Here is a 23,646-nt window from a genome sequence, read left to right as displayed (position 1 = left end):
AATTAAAATTTTTTATTTTTTTATTTTTATTTTTTTAAGGAATTTATTTATTCATTCATGAGAGACACAGAGACAGAGACACAGGCAGAGGGAGAAGCAGGCTCCATCAGGGAGCCTGATGTGGAACTCGATCCTGGGACTCCGGGATCATGCCCTGAGCCAAAGGCAGATGCTCAACTGCTGAGCCACCCAGGCATCCCAATTAAAAAATTTTAATAGAAACCATTTAAAAGGAATTTATTTTCATTTTCTAGTTAAGTCAGTTTGTAGAATATTCTGTTTCCAGGGCTTTTTATTAAAGACATTTATTGGAGTTGGTAATTTATCATTGGTTAAATTAGGCAGATTATGATGATCATTTGTTATACATTGTATGTGATGCTTTGGATTCCCTTTTTAGAAGAAGCTAAATATTTTTAGTTAAGTAAATAAACTTCTAACTTCTGGGTTTTTTCTTGCTAATATTAGTCTTTTAAAAATAATGGTCATGAGTCATTATTAAGAAACTGGTCTTTAGAATGTGACTGTTGTTCTTCTTCCATTTCCTTATTATGATTGTTGAGTCTTCTAGGGTGAGGATAATCATCAGGCCAAACCCTTCATTGAAATAGTTTTGCTGTATGGTCAGAAGATAGGCTGAGTTGCTCAGATGTTACAGTGGCTTGAAGGAGGCAAGTTAGACAATTACTTCTTAAATAGTTTCTTGTTTAACACCTAGAATCTTACAGTGATCAGAATAGATCAGAATTTGTATCTACCAAATCCAACAATGGAACAATTAGATTTTTCATCTGCTCTCCATGTTTGTGATCAGGATGCTGAAGTCAGGTATTTGGTTTTTTCTTTTTAAATTTTGATGATTTTGGTATAGAAGAATTTCTGTTAAGTAAATTGGTTCTTTCTATATGAACACAGCTTATGAATTCAGCAGTAGTTTTTGTTGAACTGAAATTTGATAAATAATTGGGCTTGTGAATTTTTGGTTAAGCAGTTCTTTGCCTTATTTTTTTTTTTAAGATTTTATTTTATTTATTCATGAGAGACACAGAGAGAGAAGCAGAGACATACACAAAGGGAGAAGCAGGTTCCCTGGAAGGAGCCTGATGTGGGACTCGATTCTGGATCCCGGGATTATGCCCTGAGCCTAAGGCAGATGCTCAACAGCTGAGCCACCCGGGCATCCCCCTTTGCCTTATTTTATAAGACATTGCAACCACTTTGCTCTGAAGTTCTTTATATATTTATCCAAATTTTTTTTAATTGAACTTTACTCTTCCAAAGCCGTATCAGTGGTTTATTTAAATTTGATGAATAATAATGGTTTCTTAACTCAAAGTTTTAAATTATTATATATGTTTAAGGAATAAAAAGGAATTTGTGTACATGTCTAAAATTATTTTGTAGTACCTGTAGCTTGACACACTCCTACTATTAGAAGTGGTTATGATTTTTTTTGAACTTCAAATAAAAAACAGGTATTAAAGTTTTACACAGGCAGAGGGAGAAGCAGGCTCTATGCAGGGAGCCTGATGTGGGACTCCATCCACTCCAGGATCACGCCCTGGGGCAAAGGCAGCTGCCAAACCACTGAGCCACCCAGGGATCCCCATTATGCAGGATATTTTCATTGAGGGAAACTAGGTGAATGGAAAAGGGGAATCTTTCTGTATTGTTTCTTCTACTGCATATGAATTTGTAATTATTTCAACATAGAAAGTTGCATTTAAAAAATTCAGTGACATGCCATTTTTACATCATAGATATTCTTTGTCTCCTTTAAATATAAGTGCTTTTCATAATATGTAGTGGTACTACTTTATGGGATACAGATTCTCTAAACTTTATTGTTCGGAAGAAGATACTGCATCTTAAAACATTCTCCATTTATTTCTCTTTACCATTCCCTCTATGCTTCTTCTAAAAACCTGCCTAAAGTAAAATAGAAAAGTAAAAAAAAAAAGTGGTGGTGCTAGCAAGGAAGAGAGAGAAGAGACAGCAGATGTTTGATTCAATGAAATCCTGTAATAAGAAACTCAGTTTGAGGGATACCGGGCTGGCTCAATGGTTGAGTCTGCCTTTGGCCCAGGTTGTGATCCCGAGGTCCTAGGATCAAGTCCTGCATCAGGTTCCCCGAAGGGAGCCTGGTTCTCCCTCTACCTATGTCTCTGCCTCTTTCTCTGTGTCTTTTTTTTTTTTTCTCTGTGTCTTGAATGAATGAATGAACAAATGAATGAATGAAAAGAAAGTCAGTTTGAGGAAATGTTACTCATATTTAAATGGCATATTTCATCTTCAAGGACCCTTTTTTTTTAAGATTTTTATTTATTCAGGAGAATAAATGTCTACTTTGTAGACATGAGTTATTTGTGATTGTGTCCCAGTTTTTGTCTTGCCTTTTATTTTCAATAATCTTTTGATGAACAGATGTTCTTAACTTTAAAAATGTAATTTTAAAAATTGAGATAAAATTCACATACCCTAAACTTTACACTTGTAAAATGTACAACTCCTTGGTTATGGTATATTCACAAGATTGTGCAATCATCACCACTAATTCCAGAACATTTTCATCAACCCCAAAAGGAATCCCTTACCCACTAGAAATAACCCTTCCTTCCTTCCTCCCTCAGCCTTTGGCAATCACTGATCTACTTTCTTCTGTATGGAATCAAATATTCTACACATTTCATGTAAATGGAATCATATCAGGTCTTTTTTGTTTCTGGCTCTTTCACTTAATGTTTTCTTGATTGATCCATGTGCTAGCATGACTCAATACTTACTTTAATGGCTGAGTAATAATCCATTGTATGGATATACCACATTTTGTTCATCTGTTGCTTAGTATTTGGATTGTTCCCATTTTTTGGCTATTATGAATAATGCTACTATGACCACTGCGTACAAATTTGTGTGGACATGTTTTCAGTTTTTTTGGGTATGTATCTAGCAGTGGGATTGGCTGGCTTATGTAGTAACATTATGTTTAACTTATTTTTGAAGAATTGTCAGACTGTTTTCCGGTATAGATGTGTCATTTTACATTATTGCCATCAGTGGATGAGGGTTTTAATTTCTCCACATCCTCACAATAACACATAACTTGTTATTTGTTATTTTTTTTATAGCTGTCCTAGTGTGTGTGCGAGAAGTGGTGTCTCATTGTGATTTTTATTTCCATTTTCCTTATGATTAATGATGTTGAGCATTTTTAAATGTTTTTGTCATCTGCATATCTTCTTTTGAGAAATGTTTATTCAAATCTTTTGCCCATTTCTTAGTTTTTTTATTTTTAAATTGTTGTGTAAGTTTTTTATATATTCTGGATACCAAACCTATGTCTGCTACATGATTTTCAAATATTTTCTCCCATTCTGTGGATTGTCTTTTCATTTACCTGGTAGTGTCATTTGAAGCACAAATGTTTTTTAATATCAATGAAGTCCAGGTTATCTATATTTTCTTTTGTTGCTTGTGCTTTTAGGGTCATATTTAGGAAACCATTGCTTAATCTTAGGTCACAAAGATTTACACTTACGTTTTCTTTTGAGAGGTTTTTGTTGTTGTTGTTGTTGTTTAAGATTTTTATTGATTTATTCATGAGAGACAGAGAAGGCAGAGACATAGGGAGAGGAAGAAGCAGGCTCCTCACATGGAGCCCGATGAGGGACTCGATCCCAGGACCCCGGGATCGCACCCTGAGCCAAAGGCATACGCACAACCGCTGAGCCACCCAGGAGTCCCTCTTTTGAGAGTTTTATATAGAGTTTTATGTTCTATGTTTAAGTTTTTGATCCATTTTGATCCAATTTTTTTTATATGATGCAAGATGAAGGTCCAAAATCATTCCTTGCATGTGGATATCCAGTTATCCTGGCACTATTTGTTGAAAAGACTTCTTTCCAAATTAAATGATCTTGATACCCATGTCAAAATCAGTTGGTCATAGATGTGTATAATTAATTCTGCAATTCCAGTTGTATTCCTTTGATCTATCTGTCTACTCAGGTCAATACTACACAGTCTTTATTGTTGTGGCTTTGTCTTAAATTTTGAAGTGATGATGTGAATCCTTCGGTTTTGTTCTTCCTTTTCAAGATTGTTTTGGCTATTCTGTGGTCCACCTATGTACATAAGAATTTTAGGACTGTTTGTTAATTTCTACCAAAAAGCTAACTTGGAATTTTGATAGGGATTATATTGAATCTTTATATCAATTTAAGGAGTAGTGTCATCTCAACAATATTAAGTCTCTGATTGATGAATATGGGATATCTTCCCATTTATTTAGATCTTCTTTAATCACTTTTTACAGTATTTTGTAGTTTTCAGTGCACAAGTCTTATACTTCTTTTGTTACATTTATTCTTAAGTATTTTATGATTTCAGATACTATAGTAAATGGATTTTTAAAAAATATTTTATTTATTTATTCATGAGAGACACAGAGAGAGAGAGAGAAGCAGAGACAAAGGCAGAGGGATAAGCAGGCTCCATGCAGGGAGCCCGATGTGGGACTCAATCCCGGGACTCCAGGATCACTCCCTGGGCCGAAGGCAGGCACTAAACCTGAGCCATCCAGGGATCCCAAATTGTTTTCTTTTTAAAAGAACATTTTATTTATTTATTAGAGAGACTAAGCATGAGTAGGAGGAGGGACAGACAGAGAGGGAGAGGGAGAAGCAGACTCCTCACTGAGCAGGGAGCCTAATATGGATCTTGATCCCAGGTCTCTGGGATCATGACTGAGCTGAAGGCAAATGTTTAACCGAGTCACCCAGGCACCCCTGGAATTGTTTTCAAAATTTCAATTTTGGATTATTCTTTGCTGGTTTATGGAAATACAACTGGTTTTTTATATACTGATTTTGTATTCTTCAACTTGGTTTGTTGCCTCTAATAATTTTTTGGGTTTTTTTTGTGAATTCTTTAGTGAGTCTAATATATAAGATCATGTCATCTGCAAATAAGGACACTTCTACTTCTTTACCAATATGAAAACCTTTTTTTCTTGCCTAATTTTGGCTAGAATGTCCAGTACAGTACTGAGTAGAACTAGTGAGAGTAGACATCTTTTTCTTTTGCCTTACCTTAGGAAGAAATCTTACGTCTTTCATTATTAACTACAGGTTTTTCATAGATGTCTTTTATCAGGTTATGGAAGTTCCTTTTCATTGTTAATTTGAGATTCCTTTCTTTTATCTATCTATCTATCTGTCTATCTATCTATCTATCTATTTATGATAGACACAGAGAGAGAGAGAGAGAGCCAGAGACACAGGCAGAGGGACAAGCAGGCTCCATGCTGGGAGCCCAACGCGGGGCTCGATCCTGGGACCCCAGGATTGCGCCCCGGGCCAAAGGCAGGCACTAAACCTCTGAGCCACTCAGGGATCCCCTGAGATTCCTTTCTATTCCTAGTTTGTTGAATGTTTTTATCATGAAAGGGTGTTGGATTTTGTCAGATTCCTTTTTGTGTCTATCAAAGTGAATCGTAGTTTTTGTACTTTGTTGGATTTGGTTTGCTAGTATCTTTTTGAGGATTTTTGTACCTATCTTCATAACGGATATTGTTCTGTTATTTTTCTTTTCTTATAATGTCTTATCTGGCTTTGGTATCAAGATGTAATGCTGGCTTGGGGCACCTGGGTGACTCAGTCCGTTGAGCATCTGACCTTTTGGTCTCAGCTCAGGTCTTGATCTCAGGGTCGTGATTTTGAGCCCCATTTGGGCTCCACACTGGGCATGGAGCCTACTTAAAAAAAAAAAAAAAAAAAAAAAGATGTAATACTAGCTTGGTAGAATGATCTGGGAGGTGTTCCTTCTTTTTTTCTTTTTTCTTTTTTTAATTTTATTTATTCATGAGAGAGAGAGAGAGGGAGAGGCAGAGACACAGGCAGAGGAAGAAGCAGGCTCCATGCAGGGAGCCTGACCTGGGACTCTATCCTGGGTCTCTAGGATCACGCCCTGGGTTGAAGGTGGCGCTAAAGGGCTGAGCCACCAGGGCTGCCCTTTGCTTTTATTTTTGATTTTAGTAATTTGAGTCTTCTTTTTTTTTTTTTTCTTCCTTCATTGTAATAGCTAAATGTTATATTGTTGGAACTAACCTTTGTTTCATTGATTTTCCTCCATTGTTTTTCTATTTTCTTTTGTTTATCTCTGCTCTGATCTTTAGTTTCCTTCCTTCTGCTTGTTTTGAGTTTAGTTTGCTCTTCCTTTTCTAATTTCTTTTTTTTTTAATTTTTATTTATTTATGATAGTCACACACAGAGAGAGAGAGAGAGGCAGAGACATAGGCAGAGGGAGAAGCAGGCTCCATGCACCGGGAGCCCGACGTGGGATTCGATCCCGGGTCTCCAGGATGGCGCCCTGGGCCAAAGGCAGGTGCTAAACTGCTGCGCCACCCAGGGATTCCCCCTTTTCTAATTTCTTAAGGTAAAGGTTAGGTCATTGCTTTGAGATGTTTCTTCTTTTTTTTTAAGATTTATTTATTTTAGAGAAGTAGTGTGTCACTCTCACACATATTCCTCCCCAGGTTGGAGACTCTTAAACTTTGGGTTTAATATCTTGCTTAGGATTCATTGGAGTTCTTTTTTTTTTTTTTTTTTTTTTAGATTTTATTTATTTATTCATGAGAGCCACAGAGAGAGGCAGAGACATAGGCAGAGGGAGAAGCAGGCCCCTTATCGGGAGACCGATATGGGACTCGATCCCAGCACCCTGAGATCACAGCCTGAGCCAAAGGCAGATGCTCAGGCACTGAACCACCCAGGTGCTCCTCTCCTTTTGAACTTTAATAAACATATGTTACACTTTAGCACTACTATGTCCTCTTTTCTTTCATTCTTTCTCTCGAATTTTCCATCCTTTTTTCTCTCCCTGTTATATTCTGGAAGGTTTTTCAGACTTTTAGTTCACTAATTCTCTTTTTAGTTGGCTCTGACCTGAATCTATCACATTTAAAATTTTGTTTTTTATAATTTTTTTAAGTTTCAGTTTCATTTTGGAATTCTTTTAATCAAATATACTTTGTTACTTTTTACGGTTTCCAGTTAAATAGTAAACATTTAAATCTTAAAGAACTTCTGTTTAAGAGTCAAAGGAACTGGGATGCCTGGGTGGCTCAGCGGTTAGCACCTGTCTTTCTCTCAGAGCGGGATCCTGCAATTCCGGATCGAGTCCCACACTGGGCTCCCTGTGGGGAGCCTGCTTCTCCCTCTGCCTATGTCTCTGCCTCTCTCTTTCTGTCTCTCTCATGAATAAGTAAGATTTTTTTTTTCCTAAAGGAAAAAAAAAAGTCAAAGGAACTGAAGGCTCTATTTCTAACCCCCTCCCTTCAAGGCTTTTTTTTTTTTTTTTTTTTTTTAAAGATTCCGTTTATTCATGAGAGAAACACAGAGAGAGGCAAAGACATCGGCAGAGGGAGAAGCAGACTCCTCACAAGGAGCCCGATGTGGGACTGGGTCTCCAATCCCAGGATCATGCCCAGAGCTGAAGGCAGATGCTCGATCACTGAGCCACCCACGCGTCCCTCAAGGCTTTTTAAAAGAGAATTTTAGGGCAGCCCCTGTGGCTCAGTGGTTTAGTGCCGCCTTCGGCCCAGGGTGTGATCCTGGAGACCCGGGATTGTGTCCCATGTCGTGCTCCCTGCACGGAGCCTCTTCTCCCTCTGCCTGTGTCTCTGCTTCTCTCTCTCTGTCTCATGAATAATAAATACAATTTTTTTTAAAAAAGAGAATTTTAATTGTTAATACATCCATTCAGAAGTTCATATGATAATTCCAAATTTTAATCTTTTAATTATTTTTTAACAGTGTTTAAAAATATTTAGGTGATATCTGAGTAAATTTTTGCTGTGCAGTAATCAAGTGTATGGAAATATAAGAGTGAATATGAAGTTCTCCTTCACTTACCCTTTCACCCTCACTCCTCTTTCTCATAGGTGAACATCATTAGTATTTTGGAGATCATCTTTGCAGTCCCTTCTCAATACATTTATTTATTTTTTATTTTATTTTATTTTATTTTTTTAAAGATTTATTTTTATTTATTTATGATAGACATAGAGAGAGAGTGAGAGAGAGGCAGAGACACAGGCAGAGGGAGAAGCAGGCTCCATGCCAGGAGCCCGACGCGGGACTCGATCCCAGGACTCCAGGATTGCACCCCGGGCCAAAGTCAGGCGCGAAACCGCTGAGCCACCCAGGGATCTCCTTTATTTATTTTTTGAAAAATATTTATTTGGGAGAGAAAGAGTGCACATGTGTGAAGGGGGATGAGGGCAGAGGGAGAGAGAAAATCTCCAGCAGACTCCTTGCTGAGCATGAAGCCCAATGTGGGCTGATCCCACAACCCAAGATCATTACCTGAGCCAAAATCATGAGTTATGCGCTTAACCAGCTAAGCCACCCAGGCACCCCAACTTCTCAATACATTTAAAATATATGCATGCATACATGTGCATTTAGTCATTTGTAGATTCCAGTCTTTTCATTCCTGATAATACTAGTCCAGGCTCTGGTCCTCATTGTCCTGGATTACTTATAGTAATCCCCAATAGATCTCTTTGCTTTGCCTATTTTCTTCAAATCTATTTTTATTTTTTATAATTAATTAATTAATTAATTAATTTTAAAGTAGGCTCCACGTCAGGCTTGAACTCAGGACCCTGAGATCAAGACCTATGCTGAATTGAACAGTTGGATGCTCAACTGAGCCACTCAGGTGCCTCCAAATCTGTTATTAAATCATATTATCACCCTGCTTAACACCTTCAGGGGCATCACATCCTCTTTGCAATGGGATTAATTCTAAGCCCCTTAACCTAATATTTAAGGCCCTGTGAGATTGATTCTTTTCTTTCCACTTTTCATTTTGAGCAGTTCCCCTCCTCCACTCTGTATTCCATTAACTCTGAACTGAGTCTAGGGTTTTTTCACACATCATGTCTGCTGTGCTGCTTTTCATTCATAGTAACACTTCTGTTGAAATGTTTTCCACCCACTCTTTTTCTTTGAGCCTGATTAACATCTGTTAATCCTTTAGCATGGTGGTTAAGAGCCCGGGTCTTAGGTTAACATTTTGCATTATTCTGTTTAATTTCTTTAGAATCACAGTTATTTAACTCCTGTAATCTTTTCTCATCTGTGAAATTGGGAAGATTTATACTTCATAGAATTATTTGAGATTAAATGAGATAATATAAAGTGCTTAGCACAGTGTCAGTTTATTTTTTAAAGATTATTTATTTATTTGAGAGAGAGCAAGATCATGAGCAGGGGAAGGATCAGATCAGATGGAGAGGGAGAAGCCCCCACAGGAGGGGCTCCATCCCAGGATCCTGGGATCACAATCTGAGCCAAATGAAGACAGATGCTTAACCAGCTGGGCCACCCAGATGCCCAGTACACAATGTCAGTTTAAAAAAAACAACTTGGGCGTTTTGTCCTTTAGTAAGACTCAGCCAAGGGGATCCCTGGGTGGCTCAGCGGTCTGGCGCCTGCCTTCAGCCCAGGGCATGATCCTGGAGTCCTGGGATCGAGGCCTTGTCAGGCTCCCTGCATGGAGCCTGCTTCTCCCTCTGTCTGTCTGTCTGTCTGTCTCTCTCTCTGTGTGTCTAATAAATAAAATCTTAAAAAAAAAAAAGACTCAGCCAAGAGAATATAGATGCATCTCTCTGTTGTGCGTATCTCTAATACTGTAATTGCACACTACTTTTTAAATTTTATTATTTTTTAAAGATTTTATTTATTCATGGGAGACACAAAGAGAGAGGCAGAGATAGACAGAGGGAGAAGCAGACTGAATGCAGGGAGCCTGATGTGGGACCCTGGGAGAGTGGGATCACGCCCTGAGCCAAAGGCAGCCTTTCAACCGCTGAGCCACCCAGGCATCCAACACACTACTTTAAAGCTTTATGAGTGGGTCTCCTCCATTAGACTTTGAACTCCCGAAAATCAAGGACTGCCATATTCATCTTTGTATTATGGGTACCAGACACATAGAGATTCAGTGAATATTTCTTGACTATATGAATGGAGTTTGAAAGAGCTAATCATCTCAGTGCATTATTATTTGCATAGGAAGCTCATGTAAGTGTGTATGCCCTTTTGCTCAAGTGAGAATCATTTTGCTTTCTCTTTGCAAGTAGTAAAGCCTTAAACTCGTAATTACATTTGCTTCTACCACACTGAGCCACATATTGAAAATCAAGGGAAGCCATGGGAAATTGGCAGTCTTAAGGATTATATCATTTTTCCATATTGTTTGTATTCTTTTATTGAATTAAGTTTGAGGAGAGCCTGTGAAAAGTCCTTCAGATTCATGTACAATTTGAGAATTGGATTTAAAAAAAATTTCCCCAGAGATATTTTGGTGAGATAATGCTTGGCAAGCAACCGGTTGGTTTCCTGCACCCCCACACCTGAAGTTACAGTAGTTCTTTGCGTGCTCAAAAATGACAGAGTAACCCTACTAGATGTGATCTCTCTTCTATAGATAAAAAAACCCTGATGTTTGGGGTAAGTAACTTATTCAAGGTGCCAGAGCCAGAAAGCGGAGAAGCTAGAATTTAGTTGTTCCAGTGCTCATTCTCCTTCCACACTGCTTTTCTAAATAAACTGAAAATAATTTTAGTTTGAAATGTATAGTATTTAATAGCACTGTATTTAAAAAAATTTTTATTCAAGTATACTTAACATACACTTATTTTAGTTTCAGATACACAGCTTTTAGTTATTGATGACTAAACATTTTAATAACTAATAGAAACCTTTTTAGTAAGATATTTAGGTGATATTTAAAGGATAAATTTTCTTTAATTAAAGTTTTAATTCATACAGTATTTCTTTAAGATATGTATATTTTTAATTTGAATCACCAGTAGGGGGATTTGCTTGCCATTTCAGTGTTCTTAGACTTTAACACCCTTGTTTATTTCTCCCCTTGTTGCATAATCCCTATGCATTATATTGGTCAGGAGGCAGGAATGTTGCAGATGTTTTTCTTTCAAACTTCAACTTGCTCTGAGATTTGGAATTAACTTTTAGAATCTTCTGGATATATCCCCCATTTGCCAGAGATCTGTAAATTGCTTTCCACATAAGCTGAAAATTTTAGGCAATTGAGTAAAACATTTGTGAACACAGATGTTTTACTTAAAAGCAGTTAATGATAAAGAAGACCTCAGTGTGTAAATACTTTATGTTCCTCCTGTAAAATGATCAGTATGTAAATACTTCCTTCTGTAGTTCATTTTCTAGGGGGTGAAAATAACTAAATTGAAAATTAAAACATGGTATTATTTATCCTGTTGATTTTTTTTTTTCCTCTCCCAGTGTAAACTAAAAATGATTTGGACTGACTAGGGCCGCTCCATTCTGTGAAACTCACATTGTTTGCGCACTATTGGCAGGCCTCATTAGGGGGTAAATTTGCTTTTTCTGTGTGTTTGCCAGTAACGATTCCTGTCTGTTAGGGGAACTTGCCATTTGGATTGTCGCCTTTCTAAACTGGCCAGTCTTAAACATTTCAGGCCATTAGTTATTTTTTCTGCCCTCCAATTTTTTTTTCTATTATTCTTAGGTTTTCAAGTATTTAAAGTGAAGGTTATTGGTCCCTGAGATACTGCCTGGTTAGGGTTCGGCATTGTGCCCGAATTTGTTTGGCCTCTCAGGGCCTGAGTTCTCTGTGCTTTAACAAATGAGCTACAGTTCTCAAGAGATCAGTGAAGCTTGTTTGTTGATCCTGTATTCTCATCCAGAGGAAGTAGATCTTTGAGAATGTCTAAGGAAGGGTAAGTGAGTTTATTATTCTTTTCCTCCATTTTTCTCAGTGAAGAGATGTTCTAGTCATCTGTGAATTGGAAGATTAATAAGCAGTGTTACCAGTCCGACAGAGAAGGTAGAGAGGGAGAGGTTGAAAGAAATTTAGCCGAAAGCTTACATTATTGTTAATGTTTTACATGTAATCTACTGTAAAGTAACTATTGCTATTTTGAAAGACAGCATTGAGGATGGATACTCTTCATAGGAATTTAGTGAGCCTTAAGCACTCTCTGTTTACTCTGTGGTAAACTCATTTTGTTTTTCTTTATTAAGTGTTTATGAATATTGGAAACAAACAGTGGTGTCTGTTACATAGAATTTTACATAGAAATAAGTGAAGTTAAAAGCTCAAAGGTATTTGCAATTAATTTGTACCTTTGGAAGATGATGTGAAAGATTTGAAGTGAAAAGCGGCTTGTGATTTTGTTTCTGGGGAGTGTTAAGCAAAAAGTAATTTTGAGTAGAATCTCTTATTTCCTTTTACTTTACAATATAAAATAGTTTTGTGTTAAGGTTTTCATTGTTTCTGTATTATTGTCTCCTATGCCACAGAGTCCGATACTCTTTTTGTTACCACTGTAATAGGTGACATATAACTTAATGATTGCATACTATTTCATTTCTAACCTTTAAGTGCAACTGGACCTGATTAATTTCAGACAGACATTCCCTTTGATTAAGTAGGACATAGATCTCAAAAATGTAGTAAAATTTAATTTTGATTTTCTGGAAGCTCTTAATTCTTTTTCTAGTTCTTTGTTCTATTAGAAATTTTGGAGTAGTTTCAGAGCCCCATTATTATAATTTATTTTAATCTAATGTATTGATTATGACCAAAACAAAATTGACCCACTTTACTGCTATTTTAAAACTCATTATTGAATAAAGAGAACAACCACTGGCATAATAATTCTATATTATTTTTAGACCTCTTATGATATCACTAGAATTTTGAGGTTTCTTTAAATGTAAAAATTATGAAAGGACTGCCTCTTTAGGGTTTGTATGTTTTCTTTCCTTCTAGCACTAGCTATAAACCTGCAATTAAACAATTTTTATGATAAAGATTATCATAGATGCTGGTAGGATTTGTCAGTCTTGTACACACAGTTGTTTATAAAGCTCGTTTGTAGATTTAAGAACTATATTTCTTTTTTTTTTTTTAAGATTTTATTTATTTATTCATGAGAGACAGAAGCAGACACACAGGCAGAGGGAGAAGCAGGCTCCCTACAGGAACCTGATGTGGGACTTGATCCCTGGACCCAGGATCACGCCCTGAGCCGAAGGCAGATGCTCAACCACTGAGCCACCCAGGCATCCCAAGAACTATATTTCTAGGTACATTCAAAATTCTTAGAAAGTAATTAGTACTAATTTTTCATCTATGGTAAAGTATGTGTTAGAATTGCTTAGTTAGAAAAAGATCTGTACAAACCAAAGGATACCATAAGGGCTAAGATACTCTTTTAGCTTTATTTCTAGGAGCTGTTGGGGCAATTCCCATACTGTCTAAATAGATAATGAGCAAATTCTTTTTTTTTTTAAACAGTAGCTACTGCCCATGTATTTATTTATTATTTTTTAAATAAGCTCCACACTCAGTATAGGACTTGAACTTACAACCCTGAGATCAAGAGTCCCACACACTCCATAGACTGAGCCAGCCAGGCAAGTCTGAGCAAGTTTATTTGAGATGCATGGATCATATAAATGAAATTAGATTTTATTTTTCTTTGTTGTCTTTAGAAATAAATGGATAACTTTTGTACTTTGTATGAAAAGAATTCTAGTCACAGTTTTTGTGTGATATTTGGACATGTAGTACAGTCATTTGATATCTATGAAGTATTTTTCTTACAGTAATAGGAAAAGATTATTATATTAAATCACCGAAAATTATACTTGAGTCTGTTTTTTTTAAGATTTTTAATTTATTTATTCATGAGAGACACAAAGAGAGGCAGAGACACGGGCAGAGGGGGGAAAGCAGGCTCCCTGCAAGGAGCACGATGTGGGACTTGATCCTGGATCCCAGGTCCCACCCTGTGGCGAAGGCAGATGCTCAACCCCTGAGCCACCAGGAGTCCCTATACTTGAGTCTTAAAGTAAACATATGGTAATGGAGACAATGTGGTTTAGTATAAGGACAAACATATACAGATCATGAAACCTAATAAGGAATTCATAGACCCACACATTTATTATAGTCAATTGATTTTCAGCATTGAGGCCAAGGTAATTCAATGGCTAGAACTGAACATTCGTATAGGGGAAAAAATGAACTTTGACCTTTATCAAACCACATATAAAAAATGATAAGTGGATTCTAGACCTAAATATAAATATAAAAAGTAAAATGTAGGCAAAAATCTTTGTGACTTTGCATTACCTAAAAATTTGTTAGGTAAAATATATAACATGAAAGTCAAAATTGATCAATTGTGTATCATATGAACAACAACAACAAAACTCTGCTATTTGAAAAATACCATTAAGAAAAGGAAAAAACAAGGCACAGACTGGGAGAAGATATCCTCAATACATGTATATATTTAATAAAGGACTTATATCCAAAATGTATGAAGAATTCTCACAGCACAATAATAAGACAAACCCCGTTTAAAAATGAGCAAAAGATTTGAATGTATATTTGTCATGGAAAAGGATATGGCCAATAAGCACTTGAAAAAATGCTCTAAAAAAAAAAAAAAAAAAGACACTCTAGTCCTTAGGGAATATTAATTAAAACCACAATGAGGGGCACCTGGGTGGCTCAGTCAGTTAAGTATCTGCCTTTGGGGGATCCCTGGGTGGCGCAGCGGTTTGGCGCCTGCCTTTGGCCCAGGGCGCGATCCTGGAGACCCGGGATCGAATCCCACGTCAGGCTCCCGGTGCATGGAGCCTGCTTCTCCCTCTGCCTGTGTCTCTGCCTCTCTCTCTCTCTCTCTCTCTCTCTGTGACTATCATAAATAAATAAATTAAAAAAAAAAAAAAAAAGTATCTGCCTTTGGCTCAGGTCAGGATCTTGGGATCAAGCTTTACATCTGGCTCCCTACTCAATGAAAAGCCTGCTTGACCTTTCCCTCTGCCTGCCACTCTGCCTGCTTGTGCTCTCTCTCTCTCTGTGTCAAAAAAATAAAGAAATAAAATCTTAAAAAAATAAAATAGAACCACAATGAGATACCATTGTGTAGACCCTCTAGAATGACTAAAATTAAAAAGACAATGTGGAGCGCCTCATGCTGAAATGTATTGCTGATGAGAATGCAAAAGAGAAAACAGTTGGGGTAGTGCTTTTTTTTTTTTTTTTTAAGGTTTTGTTTATTTATTAATTTATTTGAGAGAGAGTGCAAGCAAGGGGAGGAGCAGAGGAGAGAGAGAATATTAAGCAAGTTCCAAACCTAGCATGTAGCCCCAGGCAGAGCTCAATTTTAGGACCCTGAGATCCTGATCTGAGCTAAAATAAAGAGTTGGAGAATGAACTGTACCACCCAGGTGCCCTGTGTTACTGTTTATTCTTATCCAAGGAAATATACGTGGGGAAATAGATGCTTTAGGATATGAGTTTTATCATTTATATTAAATTCTAGGTTTTTTTTTTTTTTTTTTTTTTAAGATTTCTTTATGGAGAGGGCAAGTAGGGGGGTAGAGGGGCAGCAGGAACAGAGGGAGAAGGAGAGAAAGGCAGAGTCAGACTCCCTACTAGGTACACAACCTGCCTTGGGGCTGGATCCTAGGATCCCTGAGATCATGACCTGAGCTGAAACCAAGAGTTGGAGGCTTAACCAACTGAGCCACCCAGGCTCCCCTAAATTCTAGATTTTGGCCCCTCTTTTCCATTATTGGCACAGTCAGTACAATTTTTTAAAAAAGATTTTAAATTTATTCATGAGAGATAGAGAGAGATAGAGGCAGAGACATAGGGAGAGGGAGAAGCAGGCTCCCTTTGGGGAGCCCAATGAGGGACTTGATGCCGGAACCCGAGGGTCATGCAACCCTGAGATCATACCCTGAGCCAAAGGCAGACGCTTAACCACTGATCCATTCAGGTATCCCACAGTCAGTACAATTATTAAATTAACCTAATAATATCAGATAATCATATTTTCTTTTCATTTTTATTCCACAAAATTCAACTTTTGTATTTTACTGCATTTTATAAATTATCCTCTATACATTTGGCCTTTTTTTTTTTTTTTTTTTTTTTTTCATGAGAGACACAGGCAGAGACATAGGCAGAGGGTGAAGCAGGCTTCATGCAGGGAGCCTGATGTGGGACTCAATCCTAGGACTCCGGGATCCACCCTGAGCCGAAGGCAGATACTCAACCGCTGAGCTACCCAGGCATCCCTACACTGGTCTTTAAAAACTTGTAGAGAAGAGGGGCCTGGGTGGCTCAGTTGGTTAAGCCCTCCGGCTCTTGGTTTCGGCTCAGGTCATGGTCTCAGGGTCCTGAGATCTAGCCCAACATCAGGCTCCATGCTTAAGCAGGAAATCTGGTTGTGTTCCTCCCTTTCACCCCCGTCTCTCTCCCCCTCACCCCCCACCACTTCTCTGTCATAAATCTTTAAAAAAAATTGTGGAGGAAAAGTAAAAAAGAACTTTGAGGAAAATAGGAAAAAAGGAATTGGAAAAATCTATATTTAATTGGATCAAGGTTCTAAAACAGTAAATTTATATTCAGAAGTACTGATACTGTCTTCAGTTTCTCCCTTATTTTGTGTATTCTACATTTGCTAGTCTTTTATTCCCCACCATCCTGCTCTCATTACTGCAGTTCCTTCATTTGGGAAAGAAGGTGAAAAGAATTTTAATGTCTTTTCCTTAAAGTATGCTTTGAAAGCTTGAGTGGATAGTGTGATCAGTATGCTTAGTATTTTATACACATTTTTTCACATTTAAACATCTCTGAAGTTGGGCTGCATCTAGCAGTATACCACCTAGAATTAAGTCGAGTTCTTTCAGATACTTTTATTTCTTTTAGTCACCTAGGGGCAATATTAACCATCCTAGTAGTGCAAATTCAGACCACAAACCTACTACATGACTGTTCAGATCCTCAAGGGGAGGTTTTTCCCCTGCCCTAGACTGTGTTAGGACTGAGATGTACAGATTTTCTTGTGTGTTTCTTCTGTGTTGCAGATTTATTTCTTCTTTTTCCTCATGTTATGGGTATAGCCCTGTGATATCCTAGCTTTATGAGGTTCTAAATTTTCTTGGGCACCCCCCCACATACATACATACATACATACATACATACATACATACATTTATTTATTTATTTATTTATACATTTATTTATTTATTTATACAGAGAATGAGAGAGGCAGAGACACAGGCAGAAGGAGAAGCAGGGGCAGCCCGGGTGGCTCAGTGGTTAGTGCTGTCTTCAGCCCAGGGCATGATCCTGGGGCCCCAGGATCGAGTCCCACATCAGGCTGCTTCTCCCTCTGCCTGTGTCTCTGCCTCTCTTTCTCTCTCTCTGTGTCTCTCATGAATAAATAAATAAAATCTTAAAAAAAAAAAAAAGAAGGAGAAGCAGGCTCCATGCAGGGAGCCTGACATGGGACTTGATCCCCGGTCTCCAGGATCAGGCCCTGGACCGAGGGTGGCGCTAAACCGCTGAGCCACCTGGGCTGCCACCCCCCACCCCCCACTTTTAGTGGCATCTAATATGGGTGAATTTTACAATTGATGGCATGTTAAATTTTAATCATCTTTTATTTTGTTCTATACATGTGGCCATAGTATACTACTTTTCACTGGAACATTTTTATATTGAGTATTTGAGAAAAGTTAGTATTATAATTAATTCATGTTTTTTTTTTAATTCATGTTTTACTTTAGAAATGATAATATGCTTGTTATTCAAACTTTTATTTGTTTATTAAAAAGATTTGAGAGAGAGAGAAATCACGAGATGGGGAGGGTCAGAGAGAGAGAGGGAGGAGCAGACTCCCCACTGAGCAGGGAGGTTGATGTGAGGCTCAATGCAGGCCTCAATCCTAGGACCCAGAGATCATGACCTGAGCTGAAGGTAGATGCTTAACTGAGTGAGCCACTCAGGCACCCATGTTGTTAGGCTGTTAAAAGCACAGGTTGCTGTTCTCTTGGCACGGTGTGATAAAATGTATCCTTCCTGAGTGTGTTTCTCAGAGAAGATATTCAGACAAATTACTAAATTATTGGCTGAAGTTTATGAAAACAAAAACTAATGCTACTTAAATCATTTTTTCTTTTGTAAAATTAGTCCAAAATGTTTTGTTGTGTCTGTATATCCATGGTATTTGAATTTCAGTTTTTAGGAATCCATTTCATAAATTAGAAAGTTCTTACCTATATATTTTTATATTGCCAAGCATACTTTTTTACTGAAGGAGAGGCAGAATGAGGTCTTGCAGTTATGTTTTTTAAATAACTTTATAGAAATACGGTTCACATACTATTCAGTTCACTCTTTTAAAAAGTAAATAATTCAGTGGTTTTAGTATATTCACAGAGTTGTATAACTAGCACCATTATTTTTATTTTTTTTAGTTTTTATTTTAAAATTTAATTAATTAATTTATTTTTAAAGATTTTATTTGATTATTCATGAGAGACACAGAGAGAGAGAGAGAGTGGCAGAGACACAGGCAGAGGGAGAAGCAGGCTCCATGCAGGGAGCCTGATGTGGGACTCCATCTCCGGACTCCAGGATCATGCCCTGAGCCAAAGGCCGGCGCTTAACTGCTGAGCCACCCAGGTGTCTCACCACTCTCTTAATTTTAGAAAAATTTTCTACCCCCAAATGAAGCCCAGTACTCCGTTAAATATTGTGTCTGTTCTTTACAAGGCCCTATGTTAGGTTTTGGGAAGGCAATAAACTCTGGTCTCAAAGTTTATAATCCAGTAAAGAATAAGAGAACTATCCATATCTTTTCTATATGTGCCAAAATATGCCATGTGCCAAAGTAAAGGATTTTGAATATTCAAACCTCTCACTCATCTGGATCACAACTTTATAATCTCATTCATTAAGTAGAAAAATAATCTGAGACCCAGAAGCTTCATTGCCAGATAGTTCCATGGCACAGCCAGAATAGTTTCTTGAAGAAATCACTTGATATTGCTGTGTGTTAAAAAAAATTAGAGATAAGTGAGAAGGACATTTCAGGTATAGGGAACAGCATAAACAAAGTTCAGGGCACTTTAGGAAATAGCAAGTAGTTAATTTTGATTATTAGAGCAAAAGGTACATGATGTGGAGCAATATGAGATAAAATTGATTTTGGAAAGATGATGAAAAGCTTTGAACTCCTTGAAGATACACAGACTTGTATAGTTGGGTAAGTAGTGAGGAATGTCTAAAGGTTGTTAAATAGGAGAATGACATGTTTGGAGCTGGGCTTTAGGGCAGTGCTTCTCAAACTATCAGTGATGGGGGATCAGTTTTTTTGTTTTCATTCCAGTCTTTTCGAATTGCTGCATTTATAAAATATGTAAAAATGAATTACTAGGAAAACGAAGACATTTAAGTCTAAATTATTTTTTAGTTTAAATCATCTCTGTACCCACCACTCAAGACTCATGACCAAGAGTTGTATGCTTCTGGAATTCAGCCAGCCAGCACCCCTATGTTTTCTATTATTAACATTGAACAAACAAAATTTTCACAGTTGCTATAAAAGTTTCTAAATACTTGCATTTTCTGTATGTAGCATTGGTCTGTGGACTATATACTACACTTTGAGTAGCAGTATTTCAAAGCAGTCAATTTGTCTATTAGTGTGCAGGCAGAGCAATTGAAAGGTGATTGCTAAAGAGTTAATGAATTAATAAGGACCTGGACAAGTTGTTAGCAGTATGAATTGAATGGAAGATCGTTTCCATAGACATTTGTAAATTTAAATGAAGGCATGTGAGATGTGGATTTGAGGGAGAGGAAAGAGTTAAAAGATATTAACCAGATTTTAGGGTTGAGTGGTAAAATGAGAGTGCCAAAAGCAGAAATAGAAACGAGTTTGGGGGCAGCCCGGGTGGCTCAGCGATTTAGTGCTGCCTTCAGCCCAGGGCTTGATCCTGGAGACCCAGGATCGACTCCCACGTCGGGCTCCCTATATGGAGCCTGCTTCTCCCTCTGCCTGTGTCTCTGCCTCTCTCTGTCTCTCTCTGTGTGTCTCATGAATAAATAAATAAAATCTTTAAAAAGAAGAAAAGAAATGAGTTTGGGGAGAAAGATATTAAATTAGATTTTCAATTAGAGGGACGCCTGGATGGCTCAGCAGTTGAGCGTCTGCCTTCGGCCCAGGGCGTGATCCCGGGATTTAGGATTGAGTCCTGTATTGGGCTCCCTGCAAGGAGCCTGCTTCTCCCTCTGTGTCTCTGCCTCTCTCTCTCTTTCTCTCTCTCTATGTCTCTCATGAGTAAATTAAAAAAAAAAAAAAAAGATTTTCAATTAGAAATCCACATTATAGCATATTTTTATTAAGTAAACATATATACTCAGATATTTTTTGGTTCGTAATCTAAATTTGCACTCTTGAAAAAGCACTTGTAACTGTTTGATTGCAACGAGCTTTGAGTATATTGTTACACAAATCCATAACCAAAACATCCCCAAGAAGATTTTATACTTGTAGCTTTAGTCTCGTTTGTTGTTGCAGTAACTGTTGTTGGGCCCATGGCCAGGAAATTGTGACTCTAGGCAGGAGGAGGAGCTAGGGATAAAGTTCACCATCGCCAAAGAAACTCTATTCCAAATGGATTTGTGTGGAGCAACAGTGATATCCAATGACAAGTTAAATTAGACACAGAGGTGTTTTCTCCAACACTGTCTCAGAAGATACATGCCGTTGAGGGGCTTGGTTCAGACTAAAACGTCTTTTTAAAGTTAGGTTAAAGTTATACTGGGTTCTTGGAGAAGAATTTTGTTATGTGACTTCAAGGACTAATTGACTCAGATAGTTTCACACATTGCAGAACGGCAACCAGTGACAGATGAGGTAATGCGGCTTTAAATTACTAAATTATTGAGTTAAATCTCAAAACCACTAAGTGTTTGCTATTTACAAAATTCCAAATGTAGTAAATTGCATGTTCATGTTCCTTAAGTGTAAAGATATTAAATCGCTATTCTTAAAGCACGGAGTCTTTAACTTAAAATAGGTTAAGATGTATGTTTACTTTGATAGAATTTCTTTAAATTTTATGCTTTGCTGTGCTGGGATATGATAGTAAAAGCTGTTAAATTATCTCTGTCAAAATCTGTGCCTGGTTTTATAGTGCGCCTATGTATTTCCTAAAGATTGTTTCTCTTGTTAATGTTCAAATCTGTAACTTGCAAGTCTTAATAGGTAGGAATTTCTGTCTGATAATTGCATTTTAAGGTTGGATGCTTAGGTCAGTCATACTTTGTGGAGACTTTGTGCTTTATTTAAAGTAAACTTTAGGAGGTTAATTTCACAAATGTATTCACATTCTTGAAGTGGAGCTCTACAGCGGAGTGTGTTCTACTGGTTAATAATTTAGAAAAGTGACACAAGTAAGTTGGCATTGGCAAAGACAGTCAAGGTCCTGGGACCAATATAAATTTTTGAATTCTCCAAGCAGTTATGATCTTTCGTTTTAAGTATGGGACTGTGACCCAGTCTTTTAATTGATACGGTGCCTAATACTTTCTTTGTTATAACAGTAAAGAATAGTGACTAGTTTGAGGCCAAGAGATTGTTTCTTTTGAAGACTGTATCCTGGAGACATGATATTTCTGGCTCCAGACTGCTTCTCTTCTGAAGTCAGTGCATACTTTCAGCATTTGGATGTTTATTATCTTTGTAAATCTTAGCATATATATTATTGTAATTCTCTATGATCCAGCTGTTTCCTTTTGTCATTATAGCTTTACTTAATACACTTTAGATATTTGCACACAAATTCGATTTAATTCCCTATTGCCCTTTCCTTCCATGTTTTATAGCATAAATTAGGGGAAGAAAAGGAGAGATGAAAATGTATGTGAAAAAAAAAAAGAAAATGTATGTGAGGTTTTTCTTTTTGTTTCATATTAAGAATGAAAAGGGGAGACAGGAGTGGTTTCTTAAATTTGGGAATTGCTTCTGTGGATGAGGTTACTTACTCTCATTTGAGAAGATAAAGGATAAATCCAGGTCTTCATAGGACAGCATCTTTTTCCTAAAGTTAGGCATCTAAAAAGTCTTTCCTCACTCGGGCTACTCCCTGACGCACATCTTTGAGACTATATCACAAAGTGGTACTGGCTTTGCAGTAGGCTTTCAAAAAAAGTGCTGATTGAATAAGGTGACAAGTCAAAGGGGAAACGGCAATTTGGTGGATATTTAGCAGTGATAATTTTGGTAAAAACAATATTTTTCATATATTTCCAATATATGTGATTCCAGGAATTTGTATGGGCAGTATATCTAAAGTGCATTATAATCTTCACATCCTTAAAATAACGTGATAAGGAGTACAGGCTTAATCTTTCTTCTGACCAAGAAAGAAACTGCTAAGCTTTCCTGCTGCGTCTATTGATAGTTTTTTTTTCTACCATTAGCACTGATTGATTGATATTGGTAAAGTCTGTTTTTTACTCTGATTTGAGCTGTGCCTGAAACCAGCTTATATCATTCTATCAGAAACAAAGCTATTTCTTTTACTTTGTGGTCCCAACATATATCCCTACTGGGTTGTATCACAGGAAAGAATCTTCCCAGTCTGTTCCTGCCTGAATTCCCATGGAATATTTTAGGCATGTCAGCTGTTTGGGCTCTGATCAAGGATTTGATCCAGTTGGCCTCTAGCTTGAATTGAGAAAGAGTGTTTGAAAAGCCTGATCTTCAGTGGCAACATTTGGTTTCCAGAGTTAGAACTGTTACTTTGTGTTTTCCCCTTCTTGTGCCTTCAAAAGGATTTATGTAACTGAGAAACTGAGAACTGAGAAACGTGATAATAAAGTAGATGCTTTTATCAATAAAAGCAGGGTGAAATTTGATGAAGTGGTATAAAGATCATGATGATATATTTGGGTTTGTGAGTGTTTAAAAACGTTTTGGGTGGGTGTCACTTATCTTGTCGTTCCTTGTATCTTTCATCTATCTATTTAGGCTTCTATCTCCTTTCCATCTATTATAAAGGATCCATATTAGGGCAACTTAAAATAGGAAACCACAGCACCCAACAGGTCTAATTAAGGGAAAAAGAAGGCCCAAGAAAAGGGAAAAGAAAAACAGGTATTTACAGAGGAAGCCAAAATGGAAAGGACTAGTTCTTGTTATACATTATGTGCAAAGAACATTGCTACAGTAATTTGGGATAAGAGAGAAATTATAAATAGGCCTGATAGGTACTTTTTATATAAAATATAGTCCACCATTGGTCAGTGGCAAAGCTAATACACAAGACTCAGTATTAACTTGATTCTAAACATTGACTTTCATGTATAACTTATCTGTAACTTAGTAGATAAACTGGTTAAAGCGTAATTGATGTACATAATCCCATTAGAAAAATAAAGTGTTAATCTACAGTATTACAGAGATAAGGAGCTAAATACCAAGATTGGCATTAATTCTCAGGATTTAGTTCTCAGGAACCGAGGGTTTTATGGAACTAATCTGGTGTGCATAACATACTAAGATAAGTAATGATTTTCATATTTTTCAGAAGATTAGTAGTTCTTAATTTAAGGGCCTATTGATTTTTTAGTCCTTGATTAAAATCATTCTAAGCAAATACTTGATTTTTTTTTTTTGTCTGCATTTAAAATTGGTACATATGTTCTGAGATGAGAAGAAAAGTTTTCTGTTAACGTTTAAAATAG

The 23,646-nt window shown here is 37.1% G+C and overlaps 1 protein-coding gene across 11 annotated transcripts in view; it reads left to right on the top strand.

Annotated features, from left to right (window-relative positions):
* Positions 1–23,646, top strand: part of NT5C2 (5'-nucleotidase, cytosolic II) — a 146,070-nt gene that overhangs the window by 70,376 nt on the left and 52,048 nt on the right. Inside the window, exon 1 of one of the 11 annotated variants that reach the window (XM_025467074.3) lies at positions 11,621–11,794. The exons of 7 other annotated variants lie outside the window; for them this stretch is intronic. In XM_025467074.3, the coding sequence (XP_025322859.1) occupies positions 11,781–11,794 (14 nt within the window). In that variant the 5' untranslated portion in view covers positions 11,621–11,780. Of the gene's footprint in view, positions 1–11,620; positions 11,795–13,142; positions 13,167–20,535; positions 20,813–23,646 lie in introns of those variants that run through there. 3 more of the 11 variants (XM_049103571.1, XM_049103570.1, XM_025467075.3) reach the window with 3 other exon arrangements.

This window comes from Canis lupus, chromosome 28, assembly GCF_003254725.2.
Source record: "Canis lupus dingo isolate Sandy chromosome 28, ASM325472v2, whole genome shotgun sequence".
NCBI lineage: Eukaryota > Metazoa > Chordata > Mammalia > Carnivora > Canidae > Canis > Canis lupus.
Note: the sequence above shows the minus strand (reverse complement) of the source record. Positions and strands in the feature narration are given on the sequence as shown.